Raw genomic sequence first — 22,693 nt, 5'->3', positions numbered from 1 at the left:
AAGTTTGCGGACCGTAAGCGGCGTCCCACATACTATAGAGTTGGGTACATGGTCATGGTGAAGTTTAACCCAAGACAGTTCAAGGCACTATGGGGCATGCATCAGAATCTGATTCACAAGTATGAGGGTCTATTTAAGATCGTTGCCAAGGTAGGCAAGATCTCATACAAGCTTGACATGCCATCGTATCTTAAGATCTACCCTGTCTTCCATGCCAGCATGCTTAAGCCATATCATGAAGATAAGGATGTTCCAAGTAGGGGCCAATCAAGTCGAGCGCCAATGACTATCACCGCCTCGCATGATCGGGAGATTGAGGCTATCATAGATTACCAGGCTATGCGAAAACAAGGGCAAAAAGCCACCGCTATGTTTCTCGTCCATTGGAAAGGGCAATCACCGGAGGAGGCCACGTGGGAATGATATGAAGACTTGTAGCAATTCAAAGATAAGATCCGAGAGTTTATGCAGCAGCATTGCGCCGCGGACGTCGCAATATTGGGTGGGGGAGAGTGTGATGACCCGCCATGTCATCATGCCATATAGGCACTATTTAGCATATATTAATGCCATATGGAAGCTTACATAAGAAGAATGCTAGCATTTGTGAGAAGATTCTAGAGAGGTATGAACATTTCCTTAGGAAGAACCTAGATCCTTATGGATTTGCTAAGAAAGTCATTGGAATCTTCTAGGCTTGTAGAGAGTTCTAGAGAAAGCCCTTATCTTGTAAATATCAAGGACTTGTATAATAATTAATATTTACATACTAGCCCCTAGGAGACTAGTATAAAAAGGGGGTCACTCATTTGTAATTCACCAAGCAAACAATTCAAGTTCTCTCTAATACAAAGCTTCCTTTAACAGTTCTCTTGTGTTCTTTCTTCCATTCTCTTAGCGATCTTGAGTGAAGTAAGGTTGACTTGACATAGCAAGAACATGAGCAAGTTGTGCAAGATCGTGAGCGAGTTATCAAGTATCGCACGTGTACTTAGTTAACAACTAAGGACGTGACACTTGGCTATATAAAGTAATGTTTACTCTTTTTAGGGCTTAAGGAATTCCATGCTTTCAATTCGGTTTAACATATTTAAAAATTGAAAACCGACTACTCGAACCGATAATTACAAAAACCGAACCGAACCATGAACAACCCTACTTGAGTTGTCTTCACTTCCCTTAGTCGTAAGCTTGTTTTTGAAAGATCTGTTCCTAGATCCTTACTATTGAAATGAATTTGATTTGTCAAAATTAAACTAATTATTTTGTCTAACAATAAACCAAAGGAACTTTATTAAACATGATGCAAAATGGTGGAATAAAATGTGTTGTCTTATAGCTTGATCTAAAACCTTGCAACCAACAAAAAAATTCACTTATATAGCCCTTTATCTTTCAGAGTGTGAGCACGTGATTTTTACTCTCACGACAATTACTCCAAAAGAAATCAAAAAATAAAACAAATTTTCTTTGTGCGTAATTTTTAAAATCTGCGTGGCATTTCGGATAGTTATTTGTAGTTTTGTCTGTGATTGTTTAAATACAAAAAAAAATATGTCGTATGAATTTAGGATTTTATTCTGCTATTAGGAATTAATTAAATCATATTTGGAATGAAAATCACAAAAAAATATTATTTTGGTAAGTTTATCATCTCTATTGTTTAATGGTTGATTTTGTTTAATTAATATTTGATGTTGTTGTTAATTATTGTTAAGAATCAATTAATGTCTTGGTAATATAATTGTTGTTTTATAATTTATTTTAGGATTTTGGTAAATTCGGAATTAAACTAGAAATTAAAAAGGAAAAGAACAAAAATATAGAAAGAAATTGGAATGGGCCATTTCATTTTTGGGCTAAAATCAGGCCCAAACGAGACCTATACCCGGTCCAAACCACTCAGCTCTCAAAGACGCATCAGACGACGTCGTTTCGAGACCAGTAAATCTCGACCGTTCATCCATCCTCATCCAACGGTCCAAGACCTCACCCCATAACCAACCCGTTTTTTCCTGGATCGACCCAGTTCCCCCACTGAGACCAAAACGACCCCATTTTATATAAGTGAAGTGATCCAAATCGTTGATCTCATCAGATCTAACGGCTGGGATACACTCACCCATCACGTACATATACTTTCAAACGTACCCCACCCCACCCCCTAAGCTACCCCCTCTCTTCGTCTCTCTCAATAAACCAGACGACCCCAAGAACCCTAGCGCCGCCCTTCCACCCCCTCACCATAAACCCGCGGCAACAACGCCGGTGACCACCAAAAGGACACCCCTGAGCCATCTCCCCATCCACAACACGAATCCATGAACCATTTGCCTCGAATCACCCCACATATTCTCGAATCTTCAATCGAAGTTTCGAGCTGACCATGAAACCACCCCAATCCACCCCTAATCAACACCACACCACCACTAGGCTTCCCTCATCCCTAAACCATCAACAGATTCCTTCGAATCCCGTTGGATCTCCTCGAATCTTCAATCAAAGATCTCCCCTCCAAGCCCTAGCTGTCCCCTTGACCCCAGACTAACACCCAATAATCCCATTTACCTCCTCGTCCTTAATCCCTAACCAAATTGGCTCGAACATGAGTAAAAAATGTCGAATGACGGATCTAGGGTTTCAACATTTCAAGACGTGTCAAAGCTTCAGGGTCAATTGGTTTCTATTCGGTATTGTAGGCCTATTTCTCACGAAATAGACGTATAATATTGACTAGGACTCAAGTTCGAAAGGGCATACTGTTGTAATCCGAGAAAAGAACAGTAAATTCTTCTTAATTCCTTTTGTTTCCTTCTATAGTTTTGTTTGTCTGTTTTATATTGTATCTTTGTTTTGATTTGTTTCTGGGCATTTGTTCAATACTTCTCTCCTTCTCATCAGACCGTTTATTGGGTCCAGTTTTCTTTAATTGTTGTTTATATGCTGTAAACTGTTTGGTCAATTTATTAGTTCGTTATGTGTGAGTTAGTTTAACCTGATAGTAGTTTTAATCCTGGCTTTGATTTCATAGTCCATTTCAGTAGGTTTCTTTTGTTGTTTTTGTTTAAATAATGTATGGCATTGGTTCAGGTTGTCCCATATATGTGATGTGTGGCTTCTTTGTTCTTTGATATTCATCAATCTTCGTTAAGTTCAGTATACTCGCAGGATTTCCTTCACTCTATTTAGCTTAATTTGGAATTATGAATTAATCATTCCCATAATGTGCCACTGGTGATTGGAATTTTGACCTGGAGGGATCAATAGGTTTGTGTTCTAATTCATGGTAATGTTGTTATTGGGTTTTCTGTTAAGCATCAATGGATTTTGATTTCAGTTTTAGCTTCAACTTCAATGTTCTGCTAAGCTCTTTTGTTTGTTGATGTGATTTTGGTTTGAATTTCAATCCAGAATTTAGGAGTTTGAATTAGTTATAGCTGCAGTTTTAATATAGATTTCAGAGTTTAGTTTGGGATTTGAAAACCTAAAAAAAAGGGTTTAGAGTGAGTGGACTGCCAGTTGAGTATGTAGTGAATCATTAAATTAATCAAAAGAGGGAATCTTAGTGCAAATACATCCTGGCTGACATCTTTAAAGGTGGGAAGTCAGATGTAGGATGACTTAAAATAATAAAAGCTGAGATTGCACATGGAAATAGGTAGTGAAACCTGTTGTACAGTAGGATAGGCATTATTTTTGAACTTCAGGAGATTTTTAAATAAGAAAACCCATGCCTAGACAACAAAAGGTAGAAAGGACAGATTAGGAAATACTTTAAGTCTGGGCAGCCTGTTTATTTTGAGGAGGAGGGCTATAAAATGAAGGGGAGGAAAAACTGGACTGGGGGGTTGGACTGAAAATTAAGAGGAAAAAGGTTCAGACTGAATTCCTTTTTTAGGGGTCAAAAAATACAGAATATTTAGTGATTTTAATCAGTTTGTTGAGAGTTTTTGAGTTTGAAGTTTGTTCTTTGAAATCAAATTCAGGAATCAAACTAAAAAGGGTTTATTCTTAGACATATAAGAGTTCACTTTTAGTTTTTTTTGGGGTCAGTGTATGAGATTGCTGCTGGTTTTCAACTGGGATCCATTTGGTTGATGTTCAGTTGATTTTGGGTTTATTGAGTAGTGTTGTTCGATTTTCAAAATACTTCTGGTTCCTATATTTGTTTCTGGGTTCAAGCTTGACGTAATTTGGGACTGTTGAGTTCAACTTGTTGTTGTTAATCTTGCCTGCCTCGACTGACTCTTTTTCTTCATTGTAATCTCGAATCCAGGTACACTCTTGTCTCCAGTTGAATGTGGAATCTTGGTTCAAGTGTATAAATGATCCAGAAAGTCAATGATAAGGAACTTTTGTTAATCTGAACCTATTAAGAATTGTTGTAGTTTTAATACTCCAATTAGATTACTTATGTTGTCAAGAACTATATTGAACTACTAGACTGATTTTGGTTGTGTTTTTTTTTTTTGGCTGATTTTGGGTTAAGTTAACAATTAGCTTGGTTTAGTTTCACATTGATAGTGTAATGCATGATTTTAGTAGGCTCCTGGGTGTATTCGAATGAACTGTATGAGATTGTATTTGGACTGAAAAAATGAATTTCGAGTTAGCTAGATCATGTGAATTATTGGATTGTTTAAGTATTAGATCCTCTTTTGTAGTTCGTCATTAAACGATTGTATGGTTAGTAATAAATTAGCAGGCAGTTAGAACAACGTGAAGTAATTGATTATGTTATCATACGTCAAGCCCAAGTTAAGTATTAGACTAGTAAGTATAGTTCGAGCTAGTATCAAACTAGTTAGCCTGTGCTGAGTAATCAATCTCCAGTAGGAATAAATAGATACATATCATTATTCCATACGTTCAATTATCAAGTGCATATTGCAATAGCGTGAAATAACTGAGCATGCCATTCATTTTCTTTTAATTTGAAATTTGTTTGGTAAGAATCAAGGATCAGTAGCTAATTAAAAGTCTTGAAGTGGGCCTATTAAATACCTTTCTCGTTTGGGCAAATTTTAAGGCCCGCGCTCGAACAGTCTTCGTTAATGGATCGTTGTTTCAATTCATATTCTTCGGGTTTACTTTTGAGCCCAATGGTGCGTTTATTTTAAAACTATTGCTTGACCCGTATTAGACCTGAAACATTTTAATTAGGATATTTTCTTTTTTTTTAGAGACAAAAAAAAATCATAGTTGCTTTAAGGCTTGCCCTTTTAAAAAATAAAATGAGACGAGCCTCGCCAAAAAAAATGCACAAACTGTGGGGCTCTCATAAATGTATATATTAAAAATACTTAGAATACGGGATGAGCCGTCTAGCGAACTTCACGGCTTTCCCCAAAGATAATAACGCGTTAGACTCTTTAGGCGCGATTTTAATTAAATTACATTCTTAAATTCGGGTGCGCATTTATGTGACCTAAATCCAAATCTCAACGGAGTCGGAATATATTAACAACCACGGGTGCATTGATTGCGACGTGGTTCGAGATGCATTTTCACGACGTTGCAATTCTATTAAAAATAATAATAAAAGCGGTTTAAACTTAATAAAAGCACACAAGTTATAACATGTATTAAAATCAGATATTTAGCCATTATAACAATTTAAGCGACCGTGCTAGAACCACGGGATCCGTGGGTGCCTAACATCTTCCCTCGGGTCAACAAAATTCCTTACTTAGAATTTCTGGTTCGCAGACTTTATTTGGAAAGTCGAAAATTTCCTCGATTTGGGATTCAAGATAAACCGGTGACTTGGGACACCAAAAGCTAAACCTTTCCCAAGTTTCGACTCTGAAATAAATAAATAATCTCATTTTCGAATAATGTCACTTAAAATGGAAAAACTCCCTCACGCATTTTTCCTTCAGGGTAGGTACAAAAAAAGGAGGTGTGACACAGAGTACCCTTAAAAACAAGAAACTGAACACACTCATACTAAGGAAAAGAGAGAAAATGTAGAGCAAGCTAGAGTTTCATCTTTTATTCTTCCAAGAAGTCAATTTAGAGCTACTCTTGCTCCTTGTGATTTGTTGGAAACAAGTAGAGGTCATCTTTGCTTGCTGCAAAAACTCTACTACACTATTAGCCTGTTTGAATTGGCTTAAAAGCTGGTCAAACTAGCATTTAAGCCATTTTTAGATGTTGGGAATGTTTGGCAAAAAAGAAAATAGCTTAAAAAAAGTTAAACTGGCTTAAAAAAAGCCACAAGTTGGTTGATCCCAACTTTCTTTTTCCAGCTTAAAAGCCAACTATCTTTGACCAAGTATTTTATCCTCTTGTCCCTAATAATATTTATTATTCCAAAAATATCCTTCACAAACTTTTGAAATAATTATAATATCCAACTCAAACTTTTAAAATTTGTTAAAACGTGAACTTACTTTGAAGTTTAGCTTTGCTTTGAAACGTGAATACGACATTTACCTAATGAAGTTTTCTTACTAAATAATTAAAACATGAGATAGGAAATAGGACTCCTAAACCTAAAAGGAAGGAAAAAATAGTCCTAAATATTAGTATAAAATGATTAAACATTTATTAGAATGTGATAGTCATTTCATATGTTTCCCAGTAAGTTTGGAATTTCAAGAAATAAATAAAAAATTTACATGGTTGAAAGAAGTGAAAAATAAGAGTTCAACAATTATATTTATAAAAATTATCTTAGGTGATCAGTTCAAATATCAATTATTTCGTATTTATATTAATAAGTTTAAAATAAAATATTATAGTAATAAGCTTCTTTATAGTATTAACGGCTTTAAGGATATTTCAGTCATTTTAATAGAAAAAGTGCTTACCAGCACTTGTTTACCAAATATTTCAACCGCTTTTTTCCAGCTCCAGCACTTTTATCCAAACGCATAACTGTTTATTTATAAAATCAGCTCCAGCACTTAAAAAAAGTAACTTTTAAGCACAAGTGCTTAAAAGTACTTTTTTTAAGTCAATCCAAACGGGCATTATGCCTATGGTCAAAATTACACACGCCCCTGATAGCTCGGCCCATTTAGGAGTAAGAAGATATTAGAAAGGTCAGGTCAAAATTACAAAGTTGAATCATCTAATGCTTGAAGAAAATCACCCAAAACCTTTCATTTCACGTCGTATATGCCTATGGTCTACTGCTCCGTTCGGAGGAATTATTGAGAGGAAGAAAACAAAGACATGAAAATGAAAGGAATCAGTAAGAGAAGTCTTTTGCATGGCCTGCAAGAAAATATAGACAACCCAATGAACAAGTTTTCCTCGTCTTTTATTTCTTTTTGTATTTTCCTGGGTGATTGGTCCCCATTTTTAATGCAATAATAATTCATCACTTTGCACCTTTCTTTGCTATTGTTTGACAAGGTCAACTCTTTTATTTTTCACCCCACCTTTTGTGAGCGTGTTAGTTTAAAGACATCGAGACGGAGGACTTTTTATAAAAGTTAGCAAGCTGAAAAAATTGTGTTAAATTTTGTGGCCGACAAATGTGTATAATTTTCCAACAATATCAGTTGAAAAATAGAGTAAATAACTGCAATAATAAATTAAATTATATTGGCAGCGTAAAAATATATAATGTCAAATGAGTGTATATATTAGATTTGTCAACCCGAATTCAGAAATATGGAAATTTTTCTTATATGTGCTATTTTTCAAACTTATTTACCTGGATCGTATAAAGTTTCCTATTTACTAGAGCTAAGTGATTTTTTTCCAAATTATATACATTCTCCTTAAAAGGCTCCAAAGTTATAATTAGTTCCTTCGATTAAGAGATTCAATTATACCTTTTTTTTTCTTTGTTCTTCCTTCTCCTCTCTCCTTCTTCTACTACCGCCTCCTTCCCTCTTTTTCACGTGCGATATTGAGATTAAATTTTGGAATTTTGTATTAACATATTGGAACATCAAAAGAGGATCCACCTTTCATATTAAAGTTTCTTCATAAGCTCATTTAGGAATAGACATTAATACACTTTGATTTAATTTTGAGAAACAAAAGTCGCGTCTTTAGTCCAGATATGCATGTGAAATCACTCTTGGAGAATATATTTAAGTTTTAAGTCACCGAAAACTTTACCAAAAGAGAGAAGTTTTTATTTCTGAATATCTATGGCGAAATTGGGGAATAATCAATACAATGGCACAACCTGATAGGACAAGTTTAATATAACTTTCATATAACATTCATACACAAATAATAACACTACAACAGAGTACAACTAAAAAATAATTTTCATACAACTTTAATACAATTTTGATACGTATCAATAACTTTATGTAAAAAGAAAGTATTTATAACTTAAATATAAATTTCATACAGTATACAACTTCTTTCCAACTTTTATACAACGTTCAAATAAGAAAATACAACTACAATAAAATACAACTTAAATAAAATTTGCATACAAATTTCATACAACTGCAATATAACCCCAATACGATTTTGTATGCACATTATATGTCATGTGTTCTTTTTAATCTGAAAATTCAACCAAAATCAACTCTAATCTTCATGAAACATCTTCAAAATTGAGATATAAACTCAAAGAATATTCTCAAACGCTCGTAACAACCCCAATCCAAATAAATAATATATTTTTTAAAATTCGAATTCGAATTTAAAGCTTCAAAGCTTTTTAATAATTGTCAATGATGGAAAGTCAATCACCTTCAAAATTTATTGGTTGATAAATTTTAATTTGAACACCAACTGTGGAACATGAAAAGAAATATTGCTAAGTTAAAACTTCTTAGTAAACGATTGAAATTCATTGATGAATTTTCTGGAAAAAAAAAGGGAAGGAGATGAGAAAAGAGAGAGAAGCAGAGGAGATTGAAGTTGAGGAAAGAAGAGAGATGGAGAGAGAGAGAGAAATTTAAACTGATATTCCTTATTAAATTCCTAATATTGAGGGATACTCATTTGGTATTAGTTTGTATATAATTGATAATTATATATTAATTTGTAATTAAATTAAAATTTCAATAGTGAGAGTAAATAAGTTTTAAAAGTAGTATAGCTAAGTAAAAAGTTTCAGAAATATCCTGGTTCCTGAGAGTATAGAAGATGAAGAAATGTTGCGTTCTTGCTGTACGGACCCGTCCGTAGATGTTGGGCCGATTGTGTTACCCAAGTCCATGGGCTACATTCAAAATTAGCTTAAAACAATAAATAATGTCATATTACTGGTCAGCCCAATAGTAGTTCTACTACATCAATACATTGAAGTGAGTTAACGTTTTAGAAGGAAAAAAAATGAGCAGCGTGAGGAAAGGGCCGCCGAAGCACCAGAACAAAGTCGCCTGGAAACCTAACGCCGGCGTCAAAATCAATGAAACCGTACGCTCACCTTTTACTCTCCGGCCATTAAACATTTGAATTGAGTGTCAACCATTGATCGGTTTTGCTTTTTTATTTTGCAGGAAGTGGGTGGAAAGTTTAGGCCTTTCTCAGACATAACAGGAGTATGCCTTCGTTGTAAAGATCAAATTGAATGGAAGCGCAAATATGGAAAATACAAACCCCTTACTGAACCTGCTAAGTGGTACACCTTCTACTTCTCTCCTTGTTCAAAAAATTTAATTTTTGCTAAATTGGATATAAAAATGCCAATATTTAGGTTGTTAAATTATAGAAGATACAATTGGACACATCTACTAGGTTAGCAAAACCCATATATATAACTGGTTAAAATTTCTATAGTATGTATTTATATGTTCATTGAAACTAGTGAACTGTGGTACTCCACAGCAATTGACTTAATATCCTGTTTTTATTTTAAAATTATGATAGTCAGAAGTGTTCGAAAAGAAACGTGCGTCAAGCTTACCACAATCTCTGCACTGGTTAGTTTTCATTTCTGTTTTCATTTGTTTTGTTTTGTTTTATGCATATTTGTTACAGCATAATGAAAATCCTATATTGCGTTATGAAATCTGTCAAGTGTTTGGTTTGATGATTTTGCATTTATTTGAAAATTCAACAGGCTGTGCAAAGGAGCATAATGTATGTGCTAAGTGCTCATGTCGTGTTGGTCAAGTGGTTGGAAGGTTTAAAGATTCCTCCTTTTCCCCATTCCCTTCCCAATTTGTTGAATCTCTGTTCTGCGCGTTTAATATGGTTTTGCTTCAATTTAAATGAACACTGTTTGTGGAAGACTCATATGGTTATTATTGGTTTCTTGTAGAGATGTTTCAGAAGTGGAGGCTGAGAAAAAGGCTCTTGAGGAGGTCTGGTTTCAATTTTCGTAGCCTTATCCTTTGGCTTTTTTGTCAGCTGCAAGATCAGCGGGTTATTTGTCAACCTATGAAGCTGATGGTTTTGTTATTGGTTACAGGCTATCAAGAATGCTCGAGAACGGGATAGGCGGTCACTTCTACGTGCTGTAAGAGAAATTTCTGCTGAATTAACTTTATGATAAATGTTTTCTGGTAGATGTCTGCCTTGTTCTTGTTCCTAGCGCACCCCCCCCCCCCCACTCCCAAAACAACACACACACACCAGGCAACATAATTGGGTGCCTACACATATTATCTTTTCACATTAGATATCTAATATACTCGGTTTGGCATCTCATAATGAATAGAATGGTTTAACCTAAGTTGCTCGGACACAGATGCGGGTGCCCGACACGGGTGCGGATCGAGAAGTCGGATCCTTCGAGATGTAAATTCTAAGATTCAGGGATATGGATTCTAGTACGGGTGCAGGTGCAGGTGCAGGGATCCTGCTAAAAATAATTAATAAATAAAAATATAGAACTATCTCTAAATTATGAGAAATATTTTTGGAATACTTATGTATCGCTTGTGAAATATGTATTTCTTTTTTATTCTCAAGTTGTAGATAAGTAAATGATTGATTTCCTAGATAAAATATGCTATTTTCTTCAAATTTATCCTAGTTTTGGTTCTTATTTTGATAATCAAATTGTATCTTGTCTCGATTTTTTCCGTCCGTCGTGGTCAAAGTACCCAAAATTATTTGACCAGATCCGGTACAGATCCCATACCCACACCCATACTAGTTTCATGTCGACATGGGCGCGGCACCTAAACTACCGTGTCGGAGAAACTTAGGATTTAACTACAGTGACTTATCATAAACCCCATCTTTTTCAATTTAGATGTAATCGATATAATTCAACAATGTGTCAATAGTATCAAGCTATACCATTTGACTAGTGCTTAGCACCAGAGTGGCCTTTGTCCTTTGCTATATTTCAAATCTTTACAATTCATGTCAGTGATTTATTACCATGTACTCTAGCCATAGGAGAAAGTAAGCTGTTTAACCACGTATTTCTCTCACCCTCTTTGTTCCCCATAATCATATTTCCTCCTCATTATTTGATCTCTACTCTCTTGGAGTCTAAACGAGAACACCTTTCCCGCCCTTCCACACCACATTAAGCCTTGTGGGCTCACAATTGCCAATCTTTCAGGTGGTTAACTGACAGACCACTTACTGCCTGCCTCTTATGGCGTGACATTGGCGACAATTTGGTCATAAGTATTGATTGCTACAGATCATTCCCTGTAAACGGTCATACTCTCTGCCTTCTTATCCATATGAATATCGTGGATCAAATAATAGTTAGCATAATTGTGAATGTTATAATCCTCCCAAAGTGCCCTACTTACTCAAATATGTATTCACGTTATATGAAAATCAACTTTTAACATGTAAATTGTATGTCACCTTTTCTTGCATAAACAAATGATGTAGATGACAGTTTATGGTCATTTTTATTTTTACCCCCCTTGGGATCTACCCGATTCTCTTCTATTTGTTTCTGCTAGACTGGATTGAAAATAATTGGACTGGGGTTAGTGCATACATAGTCTGTACATGTAAGCACTGTTTTGTTCTCTGGATGTTGGATTGCCTATTTATGTTTACATATGGATACTAGTTATGCTTGAAAATTGATTCTTAAGGCTGAAGAGAATGTTTCCCTGCTGGCTACTTTTAATTGTATAATACTCATTAAACAGCAGTCTCCATGAAACATGAAATGGATTTTGAGAAATAAATATCTGTACGTAACGATTGGTTTGGTTCATTGAATGGGAGGGGAGCGGTTGATTTGCTTCTCTCACGTTCTGATATTTATTTACTATCTAACCGTACACATGTGATAGTATAAGCGAATATGACACAGCGAACATGACATTCTCCTCCTTTTTTACTTTCCACCTTCTTTTACTTATTACCAAGTTGTAAATACTCCTTTACTTCCCTTTCTACCATTTGTCTTTTCTACTGAACCAAGCTGTATAAAAGTATCTTGTTTTACCAGAGTTTCAGCACATTGGTGTATGTTGCTTTCGTGATGTTTCTGAGATTCTTAGTGCTCATCATGTGTATTCAACAGATGAACAAAGGGAAGTCTCAGAGTTCGGAGAAGAACCTAACTCAAAATGACATGAAGGTCGGTGAACTGTTTACAGCATCATCACTTGAGGAATATGTGGAGGTAAACCGTGATGATGAGGATGATGATAATGAAGATCAGCTCCAAGTTATTTGAGATGTGCATTTTGGAGAATAAATTTCATATGGCCCTTTATAGATTTCTCTTCACGGTCGATAATTTGATTCACACTTGCACATTTGAATTGGCAGCTTTGGGGAAAAGAAGTGAATTTGTTGGCCACAATTGATATAGGCTGTTTGATTCGGATTTTCTTAGCTAGTGATTAAGAGTTCTCAGAGTGTAATACAGGCTAAAATAGATTCTTAAGCCTATTTAATTTAAAATAGGCTATAGTATGAGGTGAGAAGTTATAAGTTTTGCAGCGGATATCCTTCGGCCTTAAGTTCTTTTCTTTATTGGGGTAGTCTTGTAGAAATTTTATCCGAATATGCGATTCAGCTTAAAAGACAGCTTGCTTCATGATATTGTTATGTAAGAGCATTGGTGTTTTGCTAGTCAATTTACTCATATTACTAGTTTGTCTTTGGTTTTTGGGACTTGATGGCCCGTGAATTTACATGATGGTTGGCAGAGTTTTGCACTATTTCTGTGATGCAGCATCCAGATTGATTTGAACCTTCTCTATCTAGTATTTTGATTGTAAGATAAATAAGTGTGCCGCTAATATAAGAACACAGTATTAACTTAATGCAGTTCTGAGAGGAAAGAGTATAATGAAAGTAGTCATCACATATCAAGGTCAGTATGTCCTTAAATCACCTATTCATAATATACTGCATATGTTCAAGAAATAATCTGAGAAAGGCAGAAGTGGAGCATGTAAAAGCCATTGCAATACACCCAAGAATCGTTATGTTCAATCTGGTTTACCTAGTTCTACCGGTAACCTCATCAGATTTGCAGTGCCAAGTGGGTATCCTTTTCGAGCAGATCCATATTGACAATTAAGGGCTCGTTTGGTACAAGGGATAATTAAATTAAATTTGAGACGAATTTATCTCATGTTTGGTTGAGATAAAATTACGGTATAACTAACCCGGGATTTTAGTTATCCCGGGATTGTAGTATTTTCTTATCCCTATGGGAGGGTGAGATAACTAATCCCAAGATAATTATTCCAATGATAACTTGTTTCCAACAAAACGACCCCTAAGGGTGTAAATCACTTGGGAAGTTTTCATAATCAGTTGGTCAAGATGGTTCGTGCATCGATAATAAATGAAAAGGTTTTTCGTTTATATGGCTCATGGAACCCTCCTTGACCATTTGTACGAAACTGGTAATGCTCCCCTTTCGTGGAATAAGGGCTACGACATCTTGCATTCTAAATGCGAAAGGAATGTAGAACCTCTACACTAGTACTAGACACGATTTTCACCACAAATTGAAGTCCACAAAAGGGTAGCTCCGGTACCTAATTTTGGTAATCAAAAGTAAGTAAATTGAAGACGAAAATATTTGTTTATTACATGGACTTATATGCAGGAACAAGTGCAATGGGGCGCAGTTCTTGATACCTGGACAAGTATAACAAAACGGGATCCAACTGTCGGGAAAAAACCAAATCGAAGAATCTAAAGGCTTCAAAACAAGAGTTGCATTGAAATGAACTTGCATTTGATCAAGAATTCATCTATGCATATAGATTAATATTACATTTATCTGGCAAAAATCATTTAAGAATATATTCTTCATCCTCCTTGTAGTGATTGATTACAATCAATGAATATTGCATTTATCCGGCAAAAATCGTTTAAGAATACTGTGAGTAAATCCCAAAGAAAATCAATTGTGGTAGGCCAGATACTTGGATTCCAAGTCAGCTTATGTATCACTGTCATCTATACGGACAACTAATCAGGAGAGCTAGCACGGTCTTGATATCTCCAGCTCCAAAATTGTATGGCAGTAATATAAGAAAAACCCTACCGCATGAAGAGTCATCTGGCAGCTAGCTCTATCAACCTATTCATTTACTGCACACAAGCGTTCTGCCAAAAAAAAATCATGTTTCAGGAAAATTTATTGAACAAGATGCACGTTTCATATCTTCATGTTAAAAAAAAAATAGCAGTAGCTTATCAAATATTAGGATACAAATGTGACACTCGAGTATTTTAACAAGGCTTTTCTCTTTTTTAATTGGCAATGATATCGTCAAAAATGGAGAACCAATTGGGTGTTATTTTTTGCCTAGAATCAAGAATTAGAGCAACAGATCTTCTCTCTTTTATGAATATGCATTTGTCACAACTAGAGTGCGAACTGGATATTTTTGTTTGCCCACTAAGCTACAAAGGACATATTAGTGAACATCTGATCCAGATAAAAAGGCTTGTTTCAAGGGAAGCATGATGGAGCAGCCGAGCAGACATGCAAACTCTTTATACTAATCAGAGCTAATAGGCCACAAAATCTATATGTAAACAGATTAGGCACAGTTTTTTTGATCAAGAGGTAAAACAGATTGGGCACAGTAACTGGAGCATCAATAAAACTGATAATAAAACATAAAGAACAGCAAAGCACACATCAAGTCAGTGGGAGGCCAAATTTCATAGATAAATTTATTGTAATAGTGAATGATAACAAGTATTTTCAGGTCACAACTGTCCTTTAAAGGCATCAAGATCAATCACAAAATCAGAATGTTGTGAATAGAAGGTCCCATATAAACTCGCAAAAATCAAGTACAACACCTACCACTCTGATTCAATTGGACACATCCATAGTAGCAACACATTAGGTTTATAAATCACACTTAAACTTCCAAACAAATTGTGATTTATTGCTCACGAGGTAGTAAAAATTAAAGGAAAAAGAAGAAGAGGTTAAGATCATACTGAGATATTCATAGGCAAGTATCATGGAGGTTCCCCATGCTGACATGCTGACAAATCTTGGACCTAATCCCCTATAAAATCCTGTCCAACCATCCTCGGCAATCAACTGCTTCACTACTTGACGTGCAGTAGGTCTCGTGTCGTGTCCCATCACCTGTAGTGCATGAACAACAAGATCCTTAAATAACAAGACTCCAAAACTGAGACTAATTACAGGACAATGCAAGAGCACAAAATAGTGTGGCTAGAGCTTTAAAAGGAATTGCTTCTCAACACTCTCATTTATGTGTCCAACCACCAAAGGATGAGACCAAAGGGAAAAGAGATGCATAGCCTGGACAATATGGAAAGAAAGAAATAAGAGGTGTTTTGAAGGCAAAAAGGAGGAGGTGCAGTCTGTGAAATATAAATGTTTACGCTACTTGTACTACTGAAGAGATGGGAGTGTTGTATTGGATCTTCAAAACATGCTGGACATGCTTGATAACTTAGCTTTCTAGTGTTTTATAACCAGCATTATCTTTGTACTATCACAGTATCAGCTTGATACTGTTTTTTCTAATAAAATCATACATCATCACAATGAAAAAGAAAAAAGGAAAAAAGACCGAGAGAGAGAAAAGAGAATATCCACAATTTCTATGCAAATGAAGGAAGCAGCTATTAATGCAAAATTGTGCACAGCAATCTGTAGGAAACAAAACGAACACCTAAGTCCTAACTCATCTAAAGGTACTACAATGCCTCTTGCGAAAGCTTAACACTTGCAAATACTTAACACAAAAACTAATCAAGGGTAAACAGTACGGAAAATTTTGAAAAGTGTAGAAAAATCAGTCACCGTTTTGAAGAAATAGTTCATAACAGAAAACAGAGGTAATACCTGCAATCGAGTTTTAATGGTGTCCAATGGAGTTGTTATGCAAGATGCAGTAGCACCTGCAATGATCCCACCAGCAGCTTGAACTGCCACTATTTTCCCCTGGCCGGGAGCAGGCCCACCATGCTCAGTTCCATTATCCAAGAGCCTGCTGATAGATACCAAAAGCAATTGATAAGCCACAAAAAGTTACCCAACAGAAATCTATAGAACAACAATACTTGGCGATGCAACCCAATACAAAGGTATAGCAGGAACGCGAACAGTAGAAAAGGGAAAGTCCACTCTTAAAGAATTTTGGAAGATCGGCATTGTCATGTCTCACCTCCATATGAAACGCTGGCTCGAGCCATAACTTGCCCACCATACAGCACTGGATGGGGAATATGTTATAACAGATAGACCAAACCCTCTGTATAGTCCACGAACACCTTCTGACTTCAGAACCTTGCGAGCAACATCCAAGCCACCATTGTAGCTTGCGTGGCCTGAGTATCCTTGCACCATTAACCTTTGACTAACCTATTTCCATCCGATTTCATGACATTAGTTTTCGAAACTTGAAAAAACTCATCCACAAAATTGTGACTGACTGGAGTAGAAAGCAGGGCAATAACAACAAAATAAGGAAGACCATAAATGTCAGAAACACGACTTATTTGTAAATTACTTTGCTATGCTCAATTCAGCCAAATGTAGTTAATATTCTAATGCAAATTCTAGTAAATGACAAAAAGAATGAAGAGCAATCTGATAATTTAAGAAAACATTCTTCAGATGAAATCAGATATTTAATCTAGCTACACGTGGATTTTTAGAGAATAAATTACGTCAGATTTACAATCCACTAGTCCAAGTCATTAAGCCTCTATTATGAAAAGAGAATGTAGAGATAAAGGCCATACTATGTCAATTGGAACAAAGACAGATTGTGAACAGAGAGACGCCAGCATGCCAGCAACGCCATTTGCTATAGCTGCCTGTATAGGTTCTGATAGTTTGAATGGTTCAACCATCTTAAAGGCAGCCACCTTAGTGGTCTCTAGTGCTGTGAGAAATATAATCCTGGCGGGAATCGCCCCAGTAATGACCGTTCCAAAACCTCTATATAAACCAGGAACACCATCGTTTCGCAATATGCCCCTGACAACAGAAAATGCATTGTCTTTCGCAGCAGTATTGGTTGCAACTTGCATTCTAGTCTTGATAACGGAAATGGGGTAGAGCGCAACAGTAAGCCCTGTAAATATCCCAGCTCCCACAACATAGAACTTACTCTTATCAAGCCTGCAGAAGAGGTGGAAGATATGAAGAGAAGTCCAAAAGAAAAAAAGAAAGCTTAAAAATAAAAGGAGAAAGCCTGCATAAAAGCAAAGAAATTATCCCTACCGGACAGTACATCCTTAAAAGATTAAGAGCAATGCAAACGTATCCTGCATGACCTTAAACAGTTATCCTATAAGATAGAGAAACTTAAACTAAGTTATTAGAATACATAACTTTGAAGGCCTGAAATCCACCAGAGAGAGAAGCTGAAGATCCTACATTCTAATGATTTTTCCAAAATCTCAGAAAATGAGCTAATCTAGAACAACTTGTTTTTTAAGATGACAGAGTAATCGGTCTGCCGCAACCCATAGGACCAACCGGAGCCTCCGGAACTCGGGGATAATAGACCCACCCTGTACCCTTCTCCACTTAAAATACCAAGCTTAGCTCACATGACACAAGGCTCGAACCTATGACCTAAGTCACAAGTCCCTCAACCTTTGCCACTTGAACTAAGACTGGGGGCAATCTACAACCTTTTGTCTACTAAATGTGCAAACTAAGAAATATAATATAGTAATACTACCCACCACATTTATTCCGGTGATAAATATACAGTTTAAGCCTTCCTACTGTTCAATTTTGAACCCCAATCACTATTATACACAGGATTGGAGGGGGGACAGAGTACAATAGTCTCCCTTTGGTTTTGCAGGACAATTATTTAGAGACATATACTTTTTTTAACCACAAATAACAAGTCTCAGTGTCAAAATCCTGAATAATTTACCTAATTACATTTTCTCAAATAAATTTCAACCTCCAGAATATTATGAGTCCCAACTAGCAACCCTTGGTTTTCATGTTTAATTCACAGTGAATAAGAGAATTGCAAATAGATTTCTGCTAATTACTTAAAAAACTAGTTATTAATTTCCATAATTCGACACGTTATTAATTGCAATCTGCAAGACCGATAATCATTTCCTATAATTAAACACATAATAATCATTCAATCATACGGATGGGAAAAAAACATTAAAATGACAAAAACAAAATTGAGGAGTCGTATATTAAGACAAAATAAATCGAAGAAATGAAAGGAAGCTTTACTTGTCCCAGTTAATCTCGGTTTGGTCAAAAGACTTCCTTCTAGATCCAGCAACCTCCATTTTAGGGTCCCCGAAATTAAAATAACTGCTCAAAACCCTAACTCGGCTAACATGTAAAACAGCGACTCATTATTTTTTCAGGAGGACAGCAACAAAATTGCCAAATAAATTTGAAAATGGGACTCTGAATAAGTAATTCTTTGCAACGAATATTCTAATTGGAGAAGTTTCTTGGAGGAAAAGCACCGACCAAATTGGTCAATATAATGCTCCTCCTACGAATACAACTTCTTAAAGAGTTTTATTTTATATTTGTTTTTTGGCTGTAAAATGAGATTTGGAAACAGAAATGTTGTTAGGTCTTTGTTGGCGCCTGGTTCCTCATGCGGCGTGGGATTGGGCGCCTCTAGGAACACGTCTTAAGATGCCTTGGCTTTTCTTTTTTCTTTTTTTTTTCCTTCTTCCCCCCCCCCCCCCCTCCTTTTTTTACAGTATTGAATTATTCTAAATCGGGCAACCCAAAAAATATTTAAGACGCCTTAAAATATAAAATTATAATCTTAAAAATAATGGTACACATAAATTGATAGTGTCATCATAAAACCCAACCCAAACAAATGTGTTTGATTTTCTAAAAGACACTTGATAACTCACTCATAATCTTGCACAACTTGCTCGCGTTCTTGCTATGTCAAGTCACCCTTACTACACTCAAGATCGCTAAGAGAATGGAAGAAAGAACACAAGAGAATTGTTAAAGAAAATTTTGTATTAGAGAGAACTTGAATTGTTTGCTTGGTTGATGAATTACAAATGAATGCCCCCTATTTATACTAATCACCTAGGGGCTAATATGTAAATAATAATTATTCTACAAGTTCTTTCATATTTACAACTAAGTTCATTCTCTAGAATATTCTACACACCTAGATTCTTCTAAAGACTTTCCTAACAATTCTATAGGGTTCTAGGTCTTCCTAAGGAAACCTCTATATTTCTCTAGAATTTTCCTACAAATGTATAAATATCTAGAACTTTTCTAAAGAAATTCTCCATAGTTCTAGAATATTTCACCAAGATCTTTTCCCTAACTTATGTAACCCTTCCATATAGCAAAAATATATGTCAAGTGGCACTTATGTGGCATGATGGTGTGGCGGGTCATGACACTGTCCCCCACCCAATTTTGTGTCGCTCTCAGCACAAAGCATCGACACATATGCGCGCACCTCGCCTTGGCGTCGCTGGAGATCTTTGTCCATTAGCCATGATGCCCTATGAAGCGGTTCTCCTTCCCATTTCACAAGGTAATGAACCATGTTGTAACCTTGTACTTGTCACACCTCCTTTTTCCGCCCCCGCTAGGGTACAAGGGAGTTTTTTCCAATTAAAGGACAATCGAAACGGGATTTGTTTATTTATTTCAGAGTCGCCACTTGGGAGATTTAGGGTGTCCCAAGTCACCAATTTTAATCCCGAATCGAGGAAAAGAATGACTCTGTATTACAGTCTGCGCACCAGAAATCCGGGTAAGGAATTCTGTTAACCCGGGAGAAGGTGTTAGGCATTCCCGAGTTCCTGGTTCTAGCACGGTCGCTCAACTGTCATATTTGGCTTAAATATCTGATTTTTATACAATTATGAGCTCATGTGCAAATTTTATCTTTTTACCGCTTTTATCATTATATTTTTTTAAAAAATGTGAACATCGTTTAAAAACATGTCTTTGGATTGCGTCACATAAAATGCACCCGCGATCCGGAACGTATTTTTATTCAATGTTTTGGGATTTGGATTTGGGTAGCATGAAATGCACACCCGAATTTAAGAAAGTAAGCTTATTAAAATGCGCGCCTAAAGCAATTAGCGTGTTATTATTTCTGGGTAAGGCCGTGGAATTTTGCTAAACGGCTCATCCCAAAGTCTAATTAATTTTAATTAAACATTTTATGAGGGCCCCGCAATCTATACATTTTATTAAGCGAGGCTCGTCTAGGCCTAATCTTAAAAGTTAATCATAAAACCCTCGGAAGGTGATCAAAGCATTTAAAGGAAATAAGAACGGTTTGAGATTATTTGAAGTCCGAGTCATGTGGAACTGGGGCAAGTAAAACATAAAGAAAACCGTTAAATGCAAGATATTAACCCATTAACCCATTAACCGTTAAACCGCAGTATAGCCTAGCTTCTTGTTTTCTTTGAAGTAAGGTGTAACAAGGAGACCGGTAAGCAGTAGTAATAGCATGCAACAACAGTAACAATGCAGTCTCACGGTAGTCCCAGCTACCAAAAACTTCCCGAACTACATTGACCTGATTCCTGTTTAGCCCAGGATATGTAGGAAACCTTTGAAGCAAAGGTTCGGTCAAATCTTTTTCAAAAATGCTTCACTGCTTCGGCGCTGCAGCTACTGCTTCGGCTACGAACATCAGAAGAAGCTCGTCGAGTACTCCGTGTGAAGCATTTTTTGAAAAAGATTTGACCGAACCTTTGCTTCAAAGGTTTCCTACATATCCTGGGCTAAACAGGAATCAGGTCAATGTAGTTCGGGAAGTTTTTGGTAGCTGGGACTACCGTGGGACTGCATTGTTACTGTTGTTGCATGCTATTACTACTGCTTACCGGTCTCCTTGTTACACCTTACTTCAAAGAAAACAAGAAGCTAGGCTATACTGCGGTTTAAAGCCATGTCTCATTTTATTTTATGAGGAAAATCATTTTATTTCCGGGTCGACGAGCTGCTATGTTGTTTGGATGGGGAATATGAAGGCAGTGACAGTGGCGTGAAGCAGCTGGAACGAAGGAGGGGAAGTAACCAGGGACATGGCTTCCATGACTGCTTGGAGCTTCCATGACCGCTTCCATGACTGCTTGGAGCTGGTTACGGCGACGAGGTCTGTTTGGGTTTGTTTGGAGGTGGACGATGGCGGACAGCAGTAGTCCATGGCGGACGTCAAGATGGCGATGATGAGGGTGGTCGGGGTGGACGAAAAGAAAGGTAAAGGCAGCCATGGGAGGTCTTCATTTTGGTGATGGAGAAGAAGAAACCAAGGTTGGGGGGGTGGTTTTCCTTAGTTTTAGGGTTTTTTGTCTTGTCTTTTCTTTTTTGTTTTATGTTAGGACAAAAATGAAGAGTGGGTGTTGGGTTAATGGGGCGGACCGGGTCTATCCGGTCTGAAGTGAACTGGGTCATGGGGAAGATTGGGCAATTATTTGGGCCTATGGTTTGAAAATTGAAGAAGTGGCCCAATCCGATTTTTCTTTGTATTTTTTGTTCTCTTTTCTTCTTTTATTTTCTAAAACTAAATTATAAAAATACTTAAATTATTATTAAGAACTAAATTAAGTTATAAAAGCGCAAATTAACTCCCAATAACAATTAACGCACAATTAAGTAATAATTAAGCATAAAATTGTTCATTTGGACATTAAATGCTAAAAATGCAAAAGATGCCTATTTTTGTAATTTTTGATTTTTGTAAAACTAATTTAATTACTAACAATTGTAGAATTAAATCCTACATGCAAAATGCGACATATTTTTGTATTTTTTATTAATTTAACAAATAAGCAAACACAGACAAATACAAATAATTATCCAAAAATATCACAAAATCTCACAAAATTGCACACCAAGGAAAATCATTTTATTTTGAATTTTTTTGGGAGTAATTCTCATATAGGGCAAAAATCACGTGCTTACACTTACGCCGTTTGTACTTTGGACAGCTAGCAATGATGGCCTCCATCCTCCGCCCATCGGATGCCCGTCCTTGCTCTTGGCTTGAATCTTCCCGCGACTCAACCAAGTCTAGCAGCTTCTCAAACATCGAGTCCATGCTTCCAATCCCCATTTTGCTGCCCTCCATGGTCCAGCCTTACTGGCAAACTTGAACCCTCTGCTTGGTGCATCGTCTGGGTCCGATAGCATGCCATCACTTTATAACTTGCCATCCTTTTCAACTATGTCCGTCCAACATTTCTTGCTCCCACTATGCTCCATTTGATGGTACCAAGATAGGCTTTGGAATCCCTTACTTTCGGTTTAGATTCCAAGCGCATCCCTCTAATGTAGGCGGTTTCTCCTATGTCACCCTTATGTGCTTGAGCAAAGTTCTCTATCATTGCTGCAAGCTTCCCCAAC

General features: G+C 36.4%; 2 protein-coding genes across 3 annotated transcripts; one reads left to right on the top strand and one right to left on the bottom strand.

Annotated features, from left to right (window-relative positions):
* Window positions 1-9,186: 9,186 nt before the first annotated feature.
* LOC107813498 (uncharacterized) lies at window positions 9,187-12,957 on the top strand. The gene is made up of 7 exons (XM_075250421.1): window positions 9,187-9,345; window positions 9,429-9,550; window positions 9,799-9,851; window positions 9,992-10,055; window positions 10,193-10,235; window positions 10,343-10,390; window positions 12,383-12,957. The coding sequence occupies exons 1-7, from the start codon at window positions 9,262-9,264 to the stop codon at window positions 12,536-12,538; spliced, it is 570 nt and encodes a 189-aa protein (XP_075106522.1). The 5' UTR covers window positions 9,187-9,261; the 3' UTR covers window positions 12,539-12,957.
* A 1,083-nt stretch (window positions 12,958-14,040) lies between these two features.
* On the bottom strand, window positions 14,041-18,975 carry LOC107813499 (uncharacterized). 2 transcript variants are annotated; one of them, XM_016638771.2, is made up of 6 exons: window positions 18,551-18,975; window positions 17,074-17,455; window positions 16,494-16,690; window positions 16,172-16,319; window positions 15,289-15,442; window positions 14,041-14,436 (listed from the first exon to the last, which is right to left on the bottom strand). In XM_016638771.2, exons 1-6 carry the CDS (start codon window positions 18,607-18,609, stop codon window positions 14,411-14,413), a joined length of 966 nt encoding a protein of 321 aa, XP_016494257.1. In that variant the 5' UTR covers window positions 18,610-18,975; the 3' UTR covers window positions 14,041-14,410. The 2 variants fall into 2 exon arrangements, with proteins under 2 accessions (XP_016494257.1, XP_016494259.1); XM_016638773.2 differs by having other exon boundaries at window positions 16,172-16,316; window positions 18,551-18,956.
* Between the last annotated feature and the right edge of the window lie 3,718 nt (window positions 18,976-22,693).

Source organism: Nicotiana tabacum, chromosome 3 (assembly GCF_000715075.1).
Source record: "Nicotiana tabacum cultivar K326 chromosome 3, ASM71507v2, whole genome shotgun sequence".
Classification (NCBI taxonomy): Eukaryota; Viridiplantae; Streptophyta; class Magnoliopsida; order Solanales; family Solanaceae; genus Nicotiana; species Nicotiana tabacum.
This window is presented reverse-complemented; position numbering and strand designations above follow the sequence as displayed.

Coding starts and splice junctions, on each gene's coding strand:
- LOC107813498 (XM_075250421.1), top strand. CDS start 9,262: ATGAGCAGCGTGAGGAAAGGGCCGCCGAAGCACCAGAACAAAGTCGCC. Junction 10,056..10,192: donor GTTGGTCAAGTGGTTGGAAG/GTTTAAAGATTC, acceptor GGTTTCTTGTAG/AGATGTTTCAGAAGTGGAGG. Junction 10,236..10,342: donor AGAAAAAGGCTCTTGAGGAG/GTCTGGTTTCAA, acceptor TATTGGTTACAG/GCTATCAAGAATGCTCGAGA.
- LOC107813499 (XM_016638771.2), bottom strand. CDS start 18,609: ATGGAGGTTGCTGGATCTAGAAGGAAGTCTTTTGACCAAACCGAGATT. Junction 16,320..16,493: donor AGCCAGCGTTTCATATGGAG/GTGAGACATGAC, acceptor GGTATCTATCAG/CAGGCTCTTGGATAATGGAA. Junction 15,443..16,171: donor CCATTAAAACTCGATTGCAG/GTATTACCTCTG, acceptor CATGCACTACAG/GTGATGGGACACGACACGAG.